The 23,393-nt window shown below is 44.7% G+C and overlaps 1 protein-coding gene across 2 annotated transcripts in view; it reads right to left on the bottom strand.

The window, feature by feature from the left end:
• Positions 1–23,393, bottom strand: part of LOC126100237 (netrin receptor UNC5B) — a 345,034-nt gene that overhangs the window by 105,637 nt on the left and 216,004 nt on the right. Inside the window, exon 5 of one of the 2 annotated variants that reach the window (XM_049910817.1) lies at positions 4,528–4,806. The exons of the other annotated variant lie outside the window; for it this stretch is intronic. Within the exon in view, the coding sequence (XP_049766774.1) occupies positions 4,528–4,806 (279 nt within the window). The remainder of the gene's footprint in view (positions 1–4,527; positions 4,807–23,393) is intronic. 2 annotated transcript variants of the gene reach the window in all.

The following is a 23,393-nucleotide window of genomic DNA, read 5'->3' as shown; positions in this document are numbered from 1 at the left end:
ATTCATTTTTTACTTATTGCATTTATATGATAGGGTAGCTTTGTGTGTGTCTGTGTGTGTGTGTGTGTGTGTGTGTGTGTGTGTGTGTGTCTGTGTATGTATGTATGTGTGTGTGTGCGCGCGCGTGCACGTTCACGGGCGCACGTTTTTTTTAATGCAATCGAAAAGTTCTATTGAGCAAAATATCATCTAATGCACCTCACGGTTGATGTCATATTCTCTTACCTTTACTACTATATTTCCACAGAAATGTATTAGGCCTACATGAAGTAAGCAAGGGCGACGCATCGTTTCTAGTTCCGAGCCACCACTTGGGTTAACCCAGCCTTCACTATAGTCTGTCCTACGTGCTTGATTACGAAACCGTAAATGTAATGCTAGAGTCTCACTTCTTGCGCCTGTCCACAATAAATATGGGGCATTTGAGTTTTCCTGGCCTGCCTATTCTCGTTCATTTTAACTGCGCATAAAGTCAAGAGATTTAGTATGTTATTGTTACACTACCGCTGCTAGCAACTTCCGGTTTTGATTACAAAATTTGCTTGTCTAACGCATTCAAATATAATTTCCTCAAAGTCATAAAAAAAGAGATCTTATTAGCACCAGACCCTAAAAATTTAACCAAATCCCAAGATTAGCATTCCAGTATGGAGCAAAGTAAAAATACTCACCACAAGATACAGAGCGCCCTTATCATCTGATTAGTTGCTGCGATCTTTATTATGTCCCTGCTGTTCGAAGCATGAAAACTACGTCAAGTCCATGACGATGGAGGAGAAAGCATCGAATATGCGCCATGGACAAGCTAAACGCGCGTGCGGCTGTTTGCATAGACGTTGCTTGCTCTGTATTTGTAAATGACCCCATTCGTAGGCCGACGGGTTGAGAGGACACTTCGGTATGTGAGTTTGGTTGGCCGTATCTGTTGGCATGTGAATGGGGTCGGCTTGCCGCAGGTTCCCACGTCTGGAATACGCTTAGTTAACATGCAGACTCCGATCTGTTGTACTGACGGGAGAGATGGTGCAGTATTGAGGACACTGGAGAAGAATTCAGGTAGGGCATTTTCAAGAATGACTTTGCGTATTGTATCGGAGACGCACATTTCACTGAGCACGGGATGGACTTCCACGCTGCTAGCCGAGAGCAAGTCGCGAGAACAACAGAAAATGTGTATCTTGAAGAATGTTTTTTTCCTCTGTTCTTTCTTGTCACACCTACAAAACAGCTATGCCACTCAGATCGTTTCATCAGTAACTGCTATTTTCAAGGGGAAAAAATCTCAGTCGTCTTTTAAAAAAAAAACAAAGTTTATCATTGCTTCACCGGCGATACTGAGTTAGCAAAAAAAACAGCACCATTCCGTCATCAGCCCCTTGTAACCATTCATGTTGGTGAAAACAGATTTCCAACATCTTTAAGTTGCACTCAAAATACAGAATGCGCTCTGTTCCACATACATTTTGGTTTGACGCCTTTTTTAATTTGTGCTCATAATACGTACGTATCTTTGTAATTATTTCGCCTTTTCTTGAATTATCTGAATGGCGTTAGTAGTAACGGTAACAAAAATTTCTAGTAGATAGTCTGATAACGCACCGTGTCACAGGGTCTCTGAGCTTCAGGATTGTAAGGCGTCTGTCTTGCAAAATATTCAGCCCCCTTCACATTTTTTTTTGTTATGATCATTCCCAGTACGGTCTCTGGAAGCCATAAGTTGTGATGGACATTACTTGTCATCAATCCATCTGTACTTACTCGCGACGACAAACAGCACTGTGTAATGTACTCCTGTACTCTGCGAATATCAAAGGATTTTGATCAGCTCATTCAGGAAGATTTACGGTGTTTAACGAATATATGGTTGTTCCGTATTTTATTGTTCTTGATGTATTGCACTCCAAACAAATGGTTTCGTTATGCTTTTCCTTAATTCCAGACTAATTTCCTTGATGGCATGTAAGTTCTTTTAAAAGCAGCTTTCGCCTGTTTTATTCAGTTTCTTTCGAGCTACTATCGTGCATTGTGCTCCTGCTGGTCAAATGCATGAATTCGTCATATTTGTCAAGCGTGTCGTCCTATACGCGTGCGTAACGTGTACAGTAGGAGAACGGAGAGAAGCCAGCTAGAAGCCCTGGAGATTTGGTCCTACAGCATGTTGAATATCAGTTTGAGAGATACAGTTAACAATGGGGAGGTATTGAGAAGAACAAAGGAAACCATCTCTCTCTAGAGGCGCATCCAAGCAAGAACAGCCAGGGTCGGAAGACACGTTTTAAGACACGATAACATCGTTGGAACAGTAGTAGAAAGATCCATTGAGGGAAGGAAACGCCGGGGACGACCAACGGAGTCATATGTGCATCAGGTTACCAGTCATGTGCTGTGTGGTACATACACGGAAATGAAGGGGAGCATCCAGGATGGAATGTAACAATATTATGAAAAGGATATAGCGCAGATGCTGAGTCACAGAAAGGCACAACAAAAAGACTGTCGGAAAGTTAGCTTTCGGCCAACAAGGACTTTCTCAAAAATAGACAACACACACGTTCTCAATCACAACTAACACTTTTATGACCACAGTCTCTGGCGGCTAACTTTCCGACAGTCTTTTTGTTCCACCTTTCTCCGCTATATGGTGAGTAGCGTACTGCTGCAACCCACCGCAGAGTTGAACACAAGCCCATAAGAAGAAGGATTACTTTTGAAATGAAGATGGTCTGTAACACGTCCACTGCATAAAAACTCCTCTCGAACGGGCCATGAAGGCCCAACGGAACCAACCGGCCGCCGTGTCATCCTCAGCCCATAAGCGTCACTGGGTGCGGATATGGAGGGGCATGTGGTCAGCACAACGCTCTCCCATTTAGCTCCTCATTCGGCCTCACAATGGCTGAGTGCCCCCGCTTGCTCACAGCACTCAGCAGACTGGACGGTCACCCATCCAACTACTAGCCAAGCCGGAGAGCGCTTAACTTCGGTGATCTGATCGTACACTATATGATAAAAAGTATCTAGACACCAATTATTGGACGTTAACATGGCGTGTGTGTAGACTTCGCTTTTGTGACGCTTTGAAGTCCGCTGGGAACATTTAAGTGAGGTGTCTGAACGTTTGTGGAGGAATAGCAGTCTATACTTCCTCAAGAGTCCAATCAGAGAAGGTAGTGATGTTGGACGCCATCGAAGACTGATGGCCCCCTGAAGATGACTGGCATGTGTCCAGTTGAAATACTGTGGAGCAAAGTTTACGAGGACCGGCTGCAATCCCGAAATCTCTTCTTAGAAGGTGTTTGAATTTGGGAACTGTAGTGGACTGACAAGACAGCCAGTCCACAGTGACGGGTAACCGAAAGGCACGCGTTTACACACGCCGGCTGGCGTTAGGTCTGAAACAGGATACGTAATGAATGCTATAAAGAAAAGTACGTAGCTGCTGGAATACTTAACTTTAATCCATCATTTGTATACAGCATTCTTGATGATACAAGTGAGACTCTCTCTAGAAATGGTTAATGGCGCCTTGCTAGGTCGTAGCCATGGACTTAGCTGAAGGCTATTCTGTCTCTCGGCAAATGAGAGAAAGGCTTCGTCAGTGTAGTCGCTAGCAAAGTCGTCGTACAACTGGGCGAGTGCTAGTAAGTCTCTCTAGACCTGCCGTGTGGTGGCGCTCGGTCTGCAATTACTGACAGTGGCGACACGCGGGTCCGACATGTACTAATGGACCGCGGCCGATTTAAAGCTACCACCTAGCAAGTGTGGTGTCTGGCGGTGACACCACAGGAACAACATAAAAATTCGACTAAATAAAAACAAAACAAAAAAATGTCTCTGCAGGCCATGTGGTCTACTCGAGTGAAGCAGCGGGCGTTAACCTAGTTAATAATAAGATCTAGTAAATCATAAGTTACATTTATGAGGTAACGAACGTGTCTCCTGCTATAAAATACTCTTCGTAGTGACATGGAGAAAGAAACGGAGTGCTTATTGTATTGTATTGTCTGGTATGTTAACCGGAGACCTAGAAACGACGGAGAGGCTCCGTCCCCGCCGCAGCCGCAGTGGTCCACAACCCCACGACGACTACCGCAGTCCACTTCACCCCTCCGTCGCCCCACACCGAACCAAGGGTTATTGTACGGTTCGGCCCCCGGTGGACCTCCCAGGGAACGTCTCACACCAGACGAATGTAACTCCTATGTTCGCGTGGTAGAGTAATGGTGGTGCACGCGTACGTGGAGAACTTGTTTGCGCAGCAATCGCCGACGTATTGTAACTGAGGCGGAATAAGGGGAACCAGTACGTATTCGCCGAGGCAGATAGAAAACCTCCTAAAAACCATCCACAGACTGGCCGGTTCACCGGACCTCGACACAAATCCGCCGGGCGGATTCGTGCCGGGGACCGGCGCTCCTTCCCGCCCGGAAAGCCGTGCGTTAGACCGCACGGCCAACCGGGCGGGCTAGGTCAGGGTGCACTTCCAAGTACTGGGCACCTGGAAGAGTGCAGCTGCTGGGTACTGACCGTAGACGGTGAGCAGCGCGGGCTCGCTGAGGCGGCGCGCGGCGACGTTCTCGGCGACGCAGGTGTAGTTGGCGGTGTCCTGGAGGCGCGCCTGCCCCAGCAGCAGGTGGCCCTCGCTGGAGACGATGACGTTGCTGTCGGGCTCCAGCGGCGCGCCGTTGCGCAGCCAGTAGACGCGCGGCGGCGGCACGCCGGCCGGCGGCAGGCAGCGCAGCTCGGCGCCCGCGCCCAGCCGCACCGCGCGCCCGTACGGCGACGTCTCGAACTGCTTGCGCAGGTCTGCCGGCACAGAACACACGCCATTCCCTCAGTCGCTAATCTCAACACTAGCGCACGTACAAAATACACGCTATCGTCATAGTGGAGAGGGCAAAAATTTCGACTTACTCGCCTCTGTTTCTTACTGCCACTTACGCAAATGCTGGGCTATTCCCGTACTCCTCCTCATCCTCCTCCTCCACTGCCCCTCCCTCCATTTGTGCTTATTTTTTTTATTTTCCTTTATTGCATTTCGATTCCCCCCCCCCCCCCTCTCCCCAGAGGGATGGGGGGCGGGCTGGCAGCAGTGTAATATGCTGCTCTACAGCACACAGAAAAGTTAAAAAACATAATGAGAATATAAACAAACAATAAAAAAAGGCGATAAAACGGTGACATTTTAAAAACCTGTAAAATGGTGGAAAGTTGTGGAATTTAAAATATAAAAACACTGTGCTGACGATGTGGATGAAGACACACAGTAAGTAGACAGGCACAATTAAAAAAAACAAGGCGACAGTCTGGTTTCTGTTCGTATGAGATAAAAAACACAACTAGCAACAGTATGGTGGCTGTTTGCAACACTGACAGGGGATGCACAACACTGAACACTCACTTAGCACACCGGCAGATGGGGGGGGGGGAGGGGGAGGGCGGGGAGGACCCAGACTGACGAAGGGGAAAAGGGGGGAGAAGAGAGGAAAAGAAAAAAGGGGGAGCCGATGGAGGGAGGGGACATAGAAAAGGGTGGGGGGCAGGCTGGGTGGACGCGAGAAGGAAAGGCAGTGGAGGGAAGAGCGAAAAGGACTCGGGCGAGAGAAGGGAGGCAAAGAGAGGGTAGGTTGGGGAAAAAAAAGAGATGGAGAAGGGGGGGAAGAGGAAGCCCGGGAAAAGGACAGAGGAAGGGAGAGGGAGGTGAGGATCAGACATGATAGGAGGGATAAATCGAGGGAGAGAGGGCATCATCCGGGAGGGAGAGTCGACAGAAGTCACCTTGGGAAAGGAGATGAAGGGTGTAGAGCTGAAGGCGCGATAGAGGGCGGGGGTTGGAGAGGAGAGGAACAACCAGGGGAAGAGGGGGATCAAGGTGGCGGGAGGTGTAGAGGACGCGAATATGTTCGAGGAAAGGGAGTAGATGGGGGAAAGGAATCAGGTCGTAGAGGGTCCGCGTAGGGGACACGAGGCGTATGCGGAAGCCGATGCTGAGTGTATGGCGCTCGAGGATCTGGAGGGAGTTATCCATTTCTGCCTCAGACAACACGATACATCAGCAGTTAAAATACCACTACACGCAGAGGCGTCCACGAGGGGGCAAAAGGAAGCATGCTATAACGTTAAGCCGTCGACACATGCTCCGTTGAGCGTGCCGAGTTTCTGACATCATAGCGTGGGAAAAACACGTTGGGGAGTCTTTCCCAACGTGCAGGGCAATATCTGGCAATGCAGGTATTCTGAACGTACTTTTGAACGTTGACTAATGAGATGGGAGAACGCCATCTACGTCACATATGCGCCATCTACCTTCAGTATACAGTTGTGAGACGCCATATCAGTTTTCAGTTCAAGCCCGTATGTATATATGCCGTTTCTGAGCACCAGCACATTCAGGATCTCTCGGAAACCTGTCGTTAATTGTTTGATTCGTTGTAATAAAATGACGGGAAACGTCGTATTCGTGGTAAAAGAATTAATCTAACTCCCGTATTACGAGAGTATCCCATTTGAAGGCAACGGCATTTGGAGGATCCAATGGTACAATTTGCTATAGTTAAATTTCAGTTCGTAATACAGCTATTTGCCTGCACGGTAGCTCAGCGTGAGCTAGCAGCTCTCTGCAATAAAAATACTGAGTGAAAGGGTCAGCACCGAACTTCAACAGATGTCACGTGACGTCCGCAACGACCAAATACAACGAACATAAAGAAAAAAAAAAAAAAAAAAAAGGCGCCATGACTAACATCACAGATTCGTAGCGAAGGGTATAATGTGTTGGTGGTTTACGTTGTGATGCATCCAAATATTTTCTTTCCAGTCTTTGTGTTTTTGATAGATTCTGATACTTTCATATTAAATTAAAAGTATATACTGTAATCTTCAATGTTATGTAAATATATGTGTACTCTCTTTGAGCACAGAGTTGGTTCGATTGGTTTAATCTCCAGGACAGCTTGCACTACTTGCAATAAGATATTTTGCCATTTTTTTAAGTTTTGTAATTCACATGTAAAGATTCTGCTACTGAATAGGTACACTGATCAAGCGAAAATGATGAAATAATTTTAGTCTTATGTGAAGAACTATTGTAAATTTATATCGGATTATCCATAATGGAACTTTTACAGTACAAGCCGACGTCCCTATTGACTGGGACAGGGTAGTCTCTTTTTTGCCTTAAAACATGTCCATGTATGTATACTATAGACAGAACAACGTGGCTTGCATATGGACAAGGAAGGAACTGTGCGTTTTAATAGAGCTAAGGCAGGAATTTTAAGCCCGTCCATTTCATAAAGAGTGTGATTTGCGAGCCAGATACAGCCGACAACCGCCGCTGGAGCGCGTTGCGATCGTGTATACCACGCTGGGGCGCACGTATCTTATGCACAAGTCGCTTCGTTTCTGAGCGTTCAGCAGCACGTTGAACAAGGCACGCTCAACGCTGACTTTCAAAAGTACGATCCGTGTGCGGCGACTTTACAACATCGGTGGCTGCTGGCTTTAAAATAACTGGAGGATATTACATGGGTTCGATAAAAAGTAGTAGTAACAGTGTTACAATTCACTCCCGAGCTTATTGACGGATGTTAACTGTATTACATGCCTTCAATATAATCGCTTGGCGTCTCTATCACCCGCCCCCACCCAGATGGAAGGTGTCCCACACCGCCAGAACGTCCATTTCTGTCGATGTCTCGCAAGGACCGGTCTATGGCTCGGATGATGTCTCCTCTTGTCACTTCTGTTTTACTCGATGTCTTTACCATCAGTAACTATAAACTGTAACCTGAGCCGTGGCGCTCGTTACTGGCGCGCCAGTCTCTTGGATGTACATTATCGATCCTTCGATGTTTCTTATCTTTGCTTGCCTTGTTGTTTTCCGCATTCGCGGGGCGAGTGGCAGTTGACGTTTGCTCGTGCTACCTGCTGAGACGCCGCGAGGTACGAGGTGGGTGCAACCACGTATATGTGGAGTTGGTTGTACGCGGTCTGCCGGTGCAGGATGGAGGATATGTGTTGGCTGCCTGCCTGTCTGCTTTCCTGATTTTGCTCGCCGTGCCTTGCGACCGCCTAGCTTGGGTTGCTGCCTGGTGTATCCTACACGAGCCGTACCGGACGTCCAGCAGAAGTTAAGCAGCCTTGTGTTTCTTTTAAAGAAAAGGAGCAAATGTATAAGACTTTTGTAACCAATTTTGGTAGCCTCTGAAGTGTGGCCTTCGCGTTTACACTGCCTATGGGGAGAGCTAATTCTTTTAAATTTAAATAGTTGGGGTTCCCTGTCCTTGTAATCTTTTGGGGTTTTTATTTGAATTTTCTCTTTGAGGTTCCTTCCTTGTGCTTGGTTAAATGTTTACTTGTATAGCAGGAAGTGACTCCTGGTTAAAACTCGGAGAAGGAGTTTGATGTTACTGGCGCCTCCGGCATTCGTCTTTTCAATTAAGTGTTGTCATCCCTCCGAGCGACCTGGTGTCACTCCTCGTTAATTAATGCTGGTTTATGTGTACTTAAATTTGAATTGGCCATGTGAATTAATATTTTGGAGCACAGTACAGCTCCATGGCAACGTCATTGTATACCACCTTGTGCCCCGGTCTAGTACCTTAATTTTCAGTGGCACGAGTTAGCTCCACTACCGGTTTTACTGATGTGCTCCCTTCAAAATCTTGTCTTGTATTAGTTTGCCCCATGTGTCTGGGCACACACTGATGAGCTTTAGTGTGACTTCAGTGCTAGTCAGTTAATGGAATCTTCATTTTGGCTTGGCTTCCACTGAAGAGTTTGTGTGGAGCGTAGTGTGTTTGATTTGTTATTCATTTAATTACTGTAAGTTTGTTTATTTAATGCGGAGCAAGAAATTTAAAGACTGTTGGTATTAACTCCCCTAGTTGCTGGATGTTGCTAATTCGTTCCAAATGGCCTACTACTTATTCAACGGAAAGGCTGTTTATTAGTTGGTTACTGTGAGTACAAATTCACGCTATTTGTTTGTTGCCGAAATTGTTAAAGTGTCTGTGTCGTGATTCAATCACTAGCTACATGTTTGAGCTAAACTGATATAAACCTTACATTGCCTCCTTAAAATTTGTTGCCAGCAGAAACCCTTAAGAGAACTTTGTCACTGCTTATGTTAACCTTTACTGGGAGCAATATTTCATGTAGTTAAATTTTGTCTTAAAATATGTATTTCTCTGATGTAATAAACGAGTGATAAAAGAAAAAAGCAAAGGGGCCTGGTAGTTCCTATTGTTGTGGGTAGTGGCTCTGAGCACTATGGGACTTAACATCTATGGTCATCAGTCCCCTAGAACTTAGAACTACTTAAACCTAACTAACCTAAGGACAGCACACAACACCCAGCCATCACGAGGCAGAGAAAATCCCTGACCCCGCCGGGAATCGAACCCGGGAACCCGGGCGTGGGAAGCGAGGACGCTACCGCACGACCACGAGATGCGGGCACTTCCTATTGTGTCCGGTTTGTAACACGTATCATAACCTCTCTCACAGGAAATCACGAATCCAGTTGCGCAACTGAAACGGTTCTCCGTAGGCACGCAATTTGGTTAGAACTCACTTGTGAGGGACGGTGTTAAAAGTGTTCTGGAAGTCTGGAAATGCGTAACCATTCTGAGATCTGTCGATAGCACTCGTAACTTCGCGTATCGCGCCTGTATACTTCACGAGCTGCCTACTGTAAACATCACGTGCAGGGGGTGAGTTCGGCAGTGCGAAGCGGCGAGTCGGCACGGGCGCCGCGCACCTGAGAGACGCGGGCATCGCGGTTGCGTGCGGCGCGCTGAAAGCTTTCTTCCCCCGCGGCTCAAAGGGAAGCCACCCCCCGCGGCGCAGGAACAAGGCGGCCCGGCAGCCCCTCACAGCCCGGGAACCTGATAGCGAAACATTTGTTCGGGAAATATACCGCCGACTCGCCACCAGCCAGCAAGATTTAAAGCGCCGCCCTCTGTATTTATGTCGCTCCACATGCGTCCGAGATAACAGGGGAAGCACAGCTGGGGTGCCAGAAAGACAAGCAGCCTCGCCTCCCCAGATCTTGCGGGTGGCAAAGGCGCGCCACGCTAATAGAAAATTGTTATTGAATTAACGTGTGTTTCCATAGGCATCTACAAGGAGCGTTCTGTAAGTAATGCAACACTTATCTTTCTGAAAGCAGGTTGATTTTATTCAGGATTCCAAGGCACCGTATCATAGCCCAATCTTTTTTTTTTTTTTTTTTTTTTTGACTGGGTGCGGCCCGACACGAATTCCTCTCCTATGTTAACCTCTTCATCTTAGAGTAGCACTTGCAACCTACGTCCTTGCTGGATGTATTCCAATCCCTGTCTTCCTCTACAGTTTTTGCCCTCTACAGCTCCCTCTAGTATCATGGAAGTCATTCCCTCATGTCTTAACAGATGTCCTATCATCCTGTACCTTTACCCTTATCAGTGTTTCCCACATATTTAAAACATGGTTCAAATGGCTCTGAGCACTATGGGACTTAACAGCTGAGGTCATCAGTCCCCTAGAACTTAGAACTACTTAAACCTAACTAACCTAAGGACATCACACACATCCATGCCCGAGGCAGGATTCGAACCTGCGACCGTAGCGGTCGCGCGGTTCCAGACTGAAGCGCCTAGAACCGCTCGACCACTCCGGCCGGCCCACATATTTCTTTGCTCTCCGATTCTGCGCAGAACCTCCTCATTCCTTACCCTATCAGTTTCAGCATTCGTCTGTAGCACCACATCTCAAATGCTTCGATTCTCTTCTGTTCCGGTTTTCTCTACCATACAATGCTGTAATACAGACGAACATTCTCACTCTCAGATATTTCTTCCTCAAATTAAGGCCGATGTTTGATATTAGCAGACTTTTTCTTAGCCAGGAATGCCCTTTTTGCCATTGCTACTCTGCTTCTTATGTCCATCTTGCTCCAGCCGTCATTGGTTATTTTACTGCCTAGCTAGCAGGATTCCTTAACTTCATCTACTTCGAGACAATCAATCCTGATGTTGTTTCCAGTCTGGAACCGCGCGACCGCTACGGTCGCAGGTTCGAATCCTGCCTCCGGCATGGATGTGTGTGATGTCCTTAGGTTAGTTAGGTTTAAGTAGTTCTAAGTTCTAGGGGACTGATGACCTCAGAAGTTAAGTCCCATAGTGCTCAGAGTCATTTGAACCATTTATTAAGTTTCTCGCTATTCTCATTTCTACTACTTCTCATTACCTTCGTCTTTCTTCGATTTACTCTCAACCCATACTCTGTACTCATTAGACTGTTCATTCCGCTCAGCAGATCATGTAATTCTTGTTCACTTTCATTCAAGATAGCAATGTCATCAGCGAATCGTATCATTGATATCCTTTCACCCTGAATTTTAATTCCACTTCTGAACCTTTCTTTTATTTACATCATTGCTTCCTCGATGTACAGATTGAACAGTAGGGGTGAAAGGCTACATCTTTGTGCTACACCCTTTTTAATACGAGCACTTCGTTCTCGATCGTTCACTCTTATTATGCCCTCTTGGCTGTTGTACATATTGTATATTATCCGTCTCTCACTATAGCTCACCCCTACTTTTTTCAGAATTTCGTAAATCTTGCACCATTTTACACTGTCAAACGCTTTTTCCAAGTCGACAAATCCTACGAACGTGTCTTCATTTTTCTTTAGTCTTACTTCCATTATTAACCGCAACGTCAGAATTGCCTCTCTCGTGCCTTTACCTTCCCTAAAACCAAACTGATCGTCATCTAGCGCATCCTCAATTTTCTTTTCCATTCTTCTGTATATTATTCTCGTAAGCAACTTCGATGCATGAGCTGTTAAGCTGATTGTGCGATAATTTTCGCACTTGTCAGCTCTTCCCGTCTTCGGAATTGTGTGGATGATGCTTTTACGAAAGTCAGATGGTATGTCGCCAGACTCATGCATTCTAAACACCAACGTGAATAGTCATTTTGTTGCCAATACCCCCAATGATTTTAGAAATTCTGATGGAATGTTATCTATCTCTTCTGCCTTATTTCATTTTAAGTCCTCCAAAGCTCTTTTAAATTCTAATACTATACCCCCTATCCCTACTAAATCGACTCCTGTTTCTACTTCTATCATATCAGACAAATCTTCCCCCTCCATAGAGGCTTTCAATGTATTCTTCCCATCTATCCGCTCTCTCCTATGCATTTAAAAGTGAAATTCCCGTTGCACTCTTAATGTTATCACCCTTGCTTTCAATGTCACACAAGGTTGTTTTGACTTTCCTGTATGCTGAGTCAGTCCTTCAAACAATCATTTCTTTTTCGATGTCTTCACATTTTTTCTGCAGCCATTTAGTCTTAGCTTCCCTGCACTTCCTATCTGTTTCATTCCTCAGTGACTTGTATTTCTGCATTCTTTAGTTTCGCGGAACATTTTTGTATTTCCTCCTTTCATCGATCAATCGAAATATTTCTTCTTTTAAACATGGTTTCTTCGCCGTTACCTTCTTTGTGCCCATTGTTTTCTTCCCTAATTCTGTGATGGCTCTTTTTAGAGATGTCCATTCCTCTTCAACTGTATTATCTATTGAGCTATTCCTTATTGCTCTATCTATAGCCTTAGATAACTTCAACCGTATCTCGCCATTCCTTACTACTTCCATATCCCTCTTCTTTGCGTATTGATTCTTGCTGATTGATGTCTTAAACTTCAGCCTACTATTCTTCACTGCCATATTGTGATCTGAGTCCTATATCTGCTCCTGGATACGCCTTACAATCCAGTACCTGATTTCGGAATCTCTGTCTGACCACGATGTAATCTAACTGAAATCTTCTCGCATCACCCGGCTTTTCCAAGTAGATCTCCTCCTCTTGTGATTCTTGAACAGAGTATTCGCTATTACTGGCTGAAACTCGTTACTCAATTAGTCTTTCTCCTTTCTCATTCCTTGTCCCAAGCTCATATTCTTCAGTAACCTACTCCTTCCCCTACAACTGTATTCCTGTCTTCCATGACTGTTTGATTTTCATCCCCCTTTACATACTGTATTACCCTTACAGTATACACTTTCTCTATCTGTTCATCTTCAGCTTGCGACGTCGGCATGTATACCTGAACTGTAGTTGCCGGTGCTGGTTTGCTGGTTTGCTCATGTAACCTCCCCCTTGGCAGTCCCCTCCCGGAGATCCGAATGGGGGACTCTTCCGGAATCCTTTGCCAATGGAGAGATCATCATGACACTTCTTCAGTTACAGGCCACATGTCCTGAGGATACTCGTTACGTGTCTTTAATGCAATGGTTTCCATTGCCTTCTGCATCCCCATGCTGTTGATCATTGCTGATTCTTCTACATTTAGTGGCAGTTTCCCACCCCTAGGACGAGGGAGTGCCCTGAACCTCTGTCCGCTCCTCCGCCCTCTTTGACAAGGCCGAGCGTGACTTCTTATACGGAAGTCTTCTGCCCCCAATGCTGATTATTAAGCAAAATTTAAGTAGCGGCGGGTTTCGAACCGGGGATCGAAGACGTTTTGATTGCGAATCAACGACGCTACCCACCCCCCTTTTTTTTTTTAAAAAAAATCTCATTTTGTTCGCTTTTGTTCATTGTATCTGCTATGAGCGGACGTCGTAAGACATCCGTTTAGGTTCGTTGTTGATCGATTTACTCAGTTTTTTTGTTACAGAGGGCGACTAACCCTCTGACCGAACACGCTGAGCTCCCGTGCCGGCGTCCTAAACCAGCTTTGGCCTCGGGCATGGATGTGTGTGCTGTCCTTAGGTTAGTCAGGTTTAAATAGTTCTAAGTCTAGGGGACTGATGACCTCAGAAGTCACATAGTGCTCAGAGCCATTTAAACCATTTTGGAACGCCCAATAGTAGGCCCTGGGCTCTCTACTATCACTGTACTAGAAGAAGCGTTAGAGAGCAAAAACCAGATGTTGTAATATATGAGACAAATAAGTAAGGACGTTGGATACTCTGAGATGAAGAGTTAAGCAGAGGAGGGAAAGTCGTGGGTGGCCGTATCAAACTAGGCCGAAGAAGAACAGACGAAAGGCGTTGTTGCAGATTGGTTCGCAGCTCCCGTTAGTATGTTGGTTCACCTATAACTGGCCGGAGAAGTTGTAAATTGTAAGGGCAGTCAGATGAAGACTAGACAGATGGAAATAAGCAAGTAAAATGTTTACTCTTTCAAAAGGAACCACTTCAAATCTTAATACGTTTATCTCACTGTGAGACAAGATTGGCAAATACCTTTATCGAAAAACGTTTGCGGTTGCCCATGGAACCATGATTGCACCCAGGATTAGATCAGACTAGATTCAGATTTCGTTCCGTAGAATTAGATAATTCTTGTGGGTGTAGAACAAGTCAGAAAATCTAAAATAAGAAATATAAAATATCTGAATATAATAATCTCTGCCCTCATCCCTTGTCAGGAGATTGTCAAAATACGTGAATACATTACAGTGAACTGGAACTGCTAAGATTTACAGAATTAATACCTTGTCAGACTTACACCTCTTCGTCCGAAGAAAGTCGATGGCAACAAATGTCGTTCTTCAGGGCTCCAAAAATGCGGAAATCACGTGGGGAGCGACCGGGACTGTATGAAGGATGTGTAACGGCTTCCCAGCGGACCTTCTGCAGCGTATTCGAAACAAATCACACGCCAGCTTCGGGGAGGTCATGATGACATTATTATTTGACTTCAAAGGTCCACTGCCCGTTGACTTTCTGGAAAAGACACCACAATTAACGCACAACGGTACGTGGACGCTTTGCAAAAATTGAAGCACACGTTTAAATGCAAACGCCCAGGAATGTAGCCCGACGTCATCGTTCTGTTGCAGGATAACGCCCGTCCACATATTTTCAAGGTTGTTTCGAGTACGCTGCAGACGTTTCGATGAAGAGCCCTTAACGCATCCCCCATGCAGTCACGTCCTCTCCCCATGCGATTTCCATAATTTTCGAAAAAAAATGGCTCTAAGCACATCTGAGGTCATCAGTCCCCTAGACTTAGAAACTACGGTACTTAAACCTAACTAACCTAAGAACATCACACACATCCATGCCCGAGGCAGGATTCGAACCTGCGACCGTAGCAGGCGCGCGGTTCCGGACTGAAGTGCCAAGAACCGCTCGGCCACAGCGGCCGGCCATAATTGTCGAGACCCGAAGAGAAATTTTCGTGGCCGTCGATTTGTTTCGGACTAAGATGTGCACGACTGCGTTCAATCATGGTTTGGCAGGCAACCGCGGACATTTTTCCGTGAAGGCATTCACCGTCTTGCCTCAATGGGGCTAACTGTATTAACACTTAGGGCGATTGCTTTTCAAATAACATTAAGCTCCGTAACTTTTTTCCAACTGTCTCCTTTTCATTGACTGCTCCTTATAGTTCAAAGGCTAGAGGAAGCATGGCATGTGCAGCTGCATCTCCCTTCTTTTGTCCTTATGGTCCTTACTCGAGACACGCGCTGGGAGCAGTAGAATCGCATTGCAGCGTCTCGCAAATTCTCATTCTCTAACCTTCCTCAATAGTGTTTCGCGAGAAGATCGTATTCTTCCGTCAAAAGATACCCTTCTAAGGTCAGCGAACATTTCCGTAACACTAGGTGCACGCCCCTAATTTTTATCAATGTCGTCATGCAGCTCCCTAACCCTGGAGCAGTACTCAAGAAAGGGTCGCACAAGTGCTCCGTGCGCCATCTCCTTCACACAGTACTTACGCTACACTTACTCAGAACTCTCCCGATGAACTGTAATCGCGCATTCGTCTTCCCTGTAAGTAATTTTATGTGTTTCTTTAATTTGCTGTAAGTAGGGGAAGTAGGTTGGAAGACGGTGTCCCCCGACATCTCCATTATCGTCTCTACACAGCTCCAAATCACTCTGGAAAACGCATTGCAATGACTATTTCATCTCGCAGCCGAATCAGTCATGGAGATGTACTTAATGCGGAACGTTTTCCGAAACAATTGTATGTAGTTTCAAGTAGCGTATATTGAACTGAAAATGAAAAACTGTTTCGTGTTTAATTAGATTGTCCGTGAAGTATATGGCATTATAATAACAAATTAAAGAGAGAGCGCTTAGGGTTGGTCAGTTCCTGAAACAGATTTCCTATAGTTATAGCAAGAATGATTCCCCCTTGCAGTTACTTATCAACAGCTTGCTAGAACGTAGATACAAATACTTCTTCCGTTTAAAACCGAAATTTTTCTTTAAAACATCACTAAGATGCAAATAACATGTACTACAGAAATACATAACTTGCAACGACTGTACAACACTTTCTTAAGTCAGCCCTGAACGGTGCACGGTACATCTACTACGTCTTTGGCTCTGAGCACTATGCGACTTAACTTCTGAGGTCATCAGTCGCCTAGAACTTAGAACTAATTAAACCTAACTAACCTAAGGACATCACACACATCCATGCCCGAGGCAGTATTCGAACCTGCGACCGTAGCGGTCGCACGGTTCCAGACTGTAGCGCCTAGAACCGCACGGCCACTCCGGCCGGCTACTACATCTTTCAACCTATTGTGTTGGCGTTCCTCCCAACATTAGGAAGAATGCCTCTCACAGCAAGGCGTACACTTCATGCGTTACACAGTGCGATTCCAAAGAGATGGCAACTTCTCGCTTGACTGTCCGCTATCTGAGTATGTATGGAACAAGTTGGGATGGCACTTAGTCCTGTGTACGTTGCCGGATATCTACCTCTGCCCTGTGCAACTACAGGGGAAGTAGGTTGGAAGACGGTGTCCCCCGACATCTCCATTATCGTCTCTGCACAATTACTACCACGAAGGAATTACCCAAATGGAACGAAAACAGGTGGATGTGATGTACATTTACAAACAAATAATTACAGTTTCAGAAAAACTGGTTGCTTTATTCAAGAGAAAAAGGTTCACGAATTGAACGATAACGCGTTGGCCCACTCCTGGCCTTTACCCAAGCAGTTACTCCGCCAGGCGTCGACTGATAGTTGTTGTATATCCTCCTGAGTGATGTTGTTGTTGTGGTCTTCAGTCCTGAGACTGGTTTGATGCAGCTCTCCATGCTGCTCTATCCTGTGCAAGCTTCTTCATCTCCCAGTACCTACTGCAGCCTACATCCTTCTGAATATGCTTGGTGTATTCATCTCTTGCTCTCCCTCTACGATTTTTACCCTCCACGCTACCCTCCAATACTTGATCCCTTGATGCCTTACATGTTCTACCAACCGATTCCTTCTTCTCCTGCGTGATATCGTGCCAAATTCTGTCCAGTTGGCACGTTAGATCGTCAAAATCCCGGAATGGTTGAAGGATCATGTCCATAATGCTCCAAACACTCTCAAATGGGGAGAGTTCCAGCGACCTTGCTGGCCTAGGTAGGATCTGCCAAGTACGACGACAGGAAGTAGAAAAAAAATTATTACATTCCATTACCCTTGTCTCTTGAGTATAAAACGAAAATAAAATTAAGGCCGGTCGGGGTGGCCGATCGGTTCTAGGCGCTATAGTCTGGAGCCGCGCGACCGCTACGGTCGCAGGTTCGAATCCTGCCTCGGGCATGGATGTGTGTGAAGTCCTTAGGTTAGTTAGGTTTAAGTAGTTCTAAGTTATAGGGGACTGATGACCTTATAAGTTAAGTCCCATAGTCCTCACAGCCATTTGAACTTTTTTTTTAAATAAAATTAAATTATGAGCAATCTTCATGTCGCAGAGGCAATTACTCTTATTTACAATGTAATAGTGGAAACAATTTATTTTCTTTTTCTACTTGGGAGCCTTATACTGGAGAATCATAGAATGGCTGCTCTAGCCAGCAATGTGAAGGGTGACGCAGCCTCAGAACGGCAGACGCCGGGCAGAAGCGCTCGAGCAGATGTATTCGCGGGTGTCGGACCTCGGCCCAGCACGGCTCGTTGCGTGCGTTCGCACCCCGCTGTACCGCAGGGGGTTGCCCAGAATAAACCGGCCGGAACGTTCGCCCCGCGGCACACACTCGCCCAGCCCGTTAGCGAAACATTTATTCACAAATATACGCCAGCCGCGCGCCAGTTATAGCCCAGTAAATCGCCCTCCACTTCGGCTCCGGGGGCCGTCTCCCTTCCTGGAGACGTCTTCAACAGCCGACTACAGTTTGCTGGTCTGCACGGCGGGGTGCTGCAGCAAAACGCTTCCCTGTGAGTTTGCTGCAGAATGGCGAAACGAAAAACTTGGATACGGTTCATATATTTTATTAACGACGTACTGCAGCTCGTCTCGTAACTATTTTCGTAAAAACGCTGAGCTGTTATAAGCGGAATTATATACTTTTCTTTTTTTCCCTCTCTCTAGCGTATTACTCAGTATCTGTGTCTTAGAGAGCGGAGAAAAATAGCTTTTTTGCTAGTCTCACAAGTAGCCCTCGCGTTTTGTCTCCCTCTTCTCCTCATTTCTTTCTTTATCCTCTTTCTTTCCGCTTCACTCTTTTTCTCACTTTATTGTTTCTTCGTCTTTTCTTCCTTATTTTTTATTTCTACAACTTCCTGTTACTACTTTGTTTACTATTCATTCACCTTCCTTCTTTATCACTTTTCACAACTCCTCACTTTTATCCTTCTTAATTTCTTCTATAGACCTCTTTTCATCTCCTTCCGTTTTTCTTTCCCTCTTTTTTCTTCATCTCTATACTGTTCCTTTATCTTCCACACAATAATGTCTTTCTACATTCTTCCATCCCTCTTTACATTTGTTTCTTCCTCCGCACTTATTTTTCCATCTTCATTTCGTTTTTGGTCATGAGTCTATTCCGATGAACTCCTTCGAACCTCAATTCTCTTCCACTACTCTTCTTTTCTCTCATTTTATTTACTCCTCTTCTGCTTTATCAATTGCATATGTGCCCAAGTATAAATCTGTCTTGCCTAACTGTGGCGACATCGATACTGGACCTTACAGTTTCCCTTCTCAGCTTGCTGTATTTGTGTATCTCGCAGATCCTTGTCTGCCTTTAGGATCTAAAATTATTTGGTTTTCTTCGAATATCTGGTGTTTGAATCTCGTTGACATTTTCTGCAAGTGTCCACAAAGAACAAACCTCCTCTTTTCCTGAGAGTTTCCGGGCTCTTGAATTAGACACATTACATGCTCTCGATTTACATGGCATTTTCAAGTGGGTAATGACTGATGAAGGGTAGGCTGCTTTCCTTTAAACGAATGAAGTTTTAATTTGGAGCTGCTGAAGTTTGCGAAAGACTTGTGTTCAGGGCTGAAATAAGATTTTGGTAGCCGGACATGTGAGGAAAATGAGTTCCCTCAGCGTCTCTGTCTACGTTATTCAATATAGATAAAGAGGCATAAACGACAGGAACACAGACACAAAACAATAATGCTAAGTTGAAGTAAGTGCTGTACAAGCAATACTGGTCGTCACAAACAAATCTGGAAACAGGTTAACTTCGAAAAATAAATGAGAAACTTTTTTGTTGATCACACAATATATCAATGGCACCTCATAAAAAATTCTTCACACTCTCCGTTTGAAAAAGAAATTCATTCACAACGTTACTAAGGTCCTTGCAGAAACTCTAGTAGATCAGTTATGGTTTAAACGGAACAACGAGACCTACACGTCACTGATCGAACAACGGAAATTAAGGAAGTTGTAACTCAGAACGCTGAAACGAAGGCTAGCACACAGACCCTACCGAATACAAGTTTAGCGACATTTCGATGAGAAATAATTTAGAACTATGACTGTGGGGAGAAGAAATGGATATTAACGTGATCTTCACAAGTTGAGCATTCTTTAAAAATAAGTTAAACTACAGAACTGGCGACATGTACTTAATAAGAAACAAATTATCTACAAAATTATAATATCCAACGAATGAAACAAGGATGTCAAAAGTTTTGGGGATAAAACATGGAATAAAAAACAAGACGTCGAGAAAGTTTACAATGTTTCAGGTTTGGTATATGAAACAAAAGTGTACATATTTTGATTTGACATTTTACGGACATGTATGCCGTAGAGACGCTTTTGAAACTGTATATCGAGTGTACAAATACACAAGCGACATCTTCGCAGTGATGTACCGGGTGGTTATAATTAAAGTCCAACTACTTACAGAAGTCCGCTGTGGGCTGTAATTATTGTACGACAGCGAAACTTGGAATATATTCTAATGCGTTAATATTGAACCGATTTACGCTGAAAAAAAATTCCAGTTTTGGCCGCTTGGTGCAAATCTGGCGCTGAGAATGCAAGAAAGGCATGAAAAACGTTTCGATATTAATTGATTAGGAACGGGACGTGAGTAGAAAAATGTCAAACAAGTGAGAAAGGAATAATGTTAGTTTTATCATTAACCGCCAGTTACACAATTTCTTCAATATGAGCACCAGAGACGTCGAAGAAATACTGTACAGCGCCAGATTTGCAACTGGTGACCAAAATCGGAACTAATTTTTTCCGGTGTAAATTGGTGCCACGTTAACGCATTGGCATATCTACAAAGTTCTCTTCAATGACAAAAAACAAAACCAGTTCTTACGGAATGTCACCCGACACCTCTAACACAAGGAACTCTCCCCCTCCCGACCCCAGGCTCACCCTATACACGCAAAAGATAAGAAACCGCACTCCTTTCAAGGACCTATTGCGGAGGTCCATCTATCATCTAAGAGGTTTCCTTTTAGCTTCTCTAACATACGAACTTTTACGAGTTCCTATCTAGCTGACGTACATGGCTGGACGTCTCAGTCGTGCTCCATGCAGCCGAGTCAATTAAGAAACTGGGACACAGAACTGATTAATGGTGACACATTACTTCGGGACGTGTGACAAGATAAAATGAGGTCCAACGCAGCAAACAAATCACACAGACTTTAATAACACTGCCTGTGCCAGTGGTCCCTTGTCGAAACAAAAGCTTCTAGAAGTTAATTAATGTTATCACTAAGATACTATGTGAGAAGTCCTCTCGACATTCATCCAGTAAACGGTCAACTTAGTTCCACATGCAGCTACTTTCTTACACTTTTACTCTGGCACGTTAGATATCTTTCCTGAGTGTTATTTCGTTTAACCCCGTCAATTTTTCATTTCAGCTACTAGGCGTACTGCCAAAGATGCGATGGAAACCTTTCGTTAGTCTTTAAAAGAATATTTTGTACACATGAGTTTTATAGAAATTTTCAGTGTCTCAACTGGAAGTTAATTAATGTTATCACTAAGATATTAAACACGGTATTCACATTGTGTGTAATATTCTAACGCTAGTTCAAAAAATAGTTCAAATGTCTCTGAGCACTATGGGACTTACCATCTGAGGTCATCAGTTCCCTAAACTTAGAACTACTTAAACCTAACTAACCTAACGACGTCACACACATCCATACCCGAGGCAGGATTCGAACCTGCGACCGTAGCAGCAGTGCGGTTCCAGACTGAAGCGCCTACAACCGCTCGGCCACAACGGCCAAACTTTAAAGCTAGACACACTGTTATCAATGTAGCTTAAAATCTAGGTATTCGCCTCAAATAATTTAGGGAAACAGTGGAAAACCCAAATCAAGATGAATGGACATGGGTATGAAAGCCCCTATGCGGAATGCGAATTCTAGCTCTTAACTAGCGTGCCACTTAGCTCAGTAACATCCTTGTGGTAGCTATAGGCTGCCCCGCTATAAATAAAAAAACTATTAGACATAGAAAATCGTCGTTTGTTGCAAAATATTTAGCATCCCCCAGTCTTAAAATTTTTTTCTCTTTGTTGCAAATTAGACTTGGCATGCATCAAAATGGCGACAGAGCAGGAGAAGGCGGAATGTATCATCTGGTATGCAGAGTCCAAATCTGTGACAACATGCTGCGGAATTATTGGCGCCAGTATGGAAGAACACCACCGGCAAAAACAAGCGTAATGAGATGGTTGAAAAACTTTAAAGTGACAGGCAGTTCAAGTGGATGCCCCCCGTGGCTCAGGAACTTGTTGACAAAGAGCGAGGCACATTTCAGCACAGCCCCCAGATGTCAACTCCTCGTGTATTACGCGAACTCAAGCAAGCAAGTAAGATCGTAAAGTTTTACGTAAGTGGTTACGCTTTTTTGCGTGTAAACTGCAAATCATCCAGGCCTAACTACCGTCATCTCCGGTATGCATTCGCATATTCCATGTTGGCCTCCAAAGATGCTAAAAATTGACACTTTTTCAGGTGAAGCAACGTCCCATATTTCTAGACATGTGAATTGTCACAACATTACCATTAGGGACTCTGAAAATCCACCTAACACGTGAACACACCCGTGATAATCCGAAGCTTAATGTTATATGTGGCGAAATCCATGACAGGGTGACAGTTCCGTATTTCTTCGCAGAGAAAGCGATAATGGTAAAAGTTTACCTGGATATACTCGAACAATTACCGCTACCACAGATCGAAGAGCGTTTCATAGTTTTTGCGGATTGCATACAGAGAGACTGAACTGTCTCTATCTATGGGTATTATGCAACCTGCAATGCCTGCAAAAAGCACGTGCGACATTTTTATATTCACTCGCTCACTACGCACATACTATCAGTCCTACAGGGAAAGAATGAGCAGGATCCTTTTTGTAAGAAATTTAACTTAGTTAAATTTTGTACTTGGCTACGGTTTCGTTAGAGTTCGTAATTTTCGTATTATTGAAGAAAAATGTACAAAAGTGACCTTTAAACGTGTTTTTCTCGAATAACTCGAAAATCGTGACCTCCAGCGAAAACGTATCCCAGTAAAAAATTTACCTAAATTAAATTTTCTACAAAAAGGTCCTGTTCATTTATTCTGTAGGACTAACAGATTGACGTAGCGAAAGAGAGAATGATAATTATGCGCCTGGTATTTGAAGGTGTTGAGGGTTGCATGAAACCCCTAGCTAGTGGCAGATTAATCGCCTTGTATACCTGTTCGGGTATTAGGATCCATTCATGCTGAACTGTCAGCCTGATCTTCGCCTGGTACGGATGCTTTCGACTGACACGGGTGAGAGTACAGCTGCAGGGTAAACACGTCAGTGTGGCGGTATTGGAGCCGCGACACACTAGCGTAAATTTATCCATTTAATCGGGTGTGACTTGTATACCTGTTCGGGTATTAGGATCCATTCATGCTGAACTGTCAGCCTGATCTTCGCCTGGTACGGATGCTTTCGACTGACACGGGTGAGAGTACAGCTGCAGGGTAAACACGTCAGTGTGGCGGTATTGGAGCCGCGACACACTAGCGTAAATTTATCCATTTAATCGGGTGTGACTGTATGGTTTACGTGAATCCTACAACGTAACAACAACCGTGGGGCAATAGTCTACATAACGCGATGTTAACTTTCATGCTAAACTTAGAGGAACAGCGTATAGCGTGCGTTAGCG

Source organism: Schistocerca cancellata, chromosome 9 (assembly GCF_023864275.1).
Source record: "Schistocerca cancellata isolate TAMUIC-IGC-003103 chromosome 9, iqSchCanc2.1, whole genome shotgun sequence".
NCBI classification, from domain to species: Eukaryota; Metazoa; Arthropoda; class Insecta; order Orthoptera; family Acrididae; genus Schistocerca; species Schistocerca cancellata.
The sequence above is the reverse complement of the archived record's forward strand: the minus strand, read 5'-3'. Positions and strand labels throughout refer to the sequence as shown.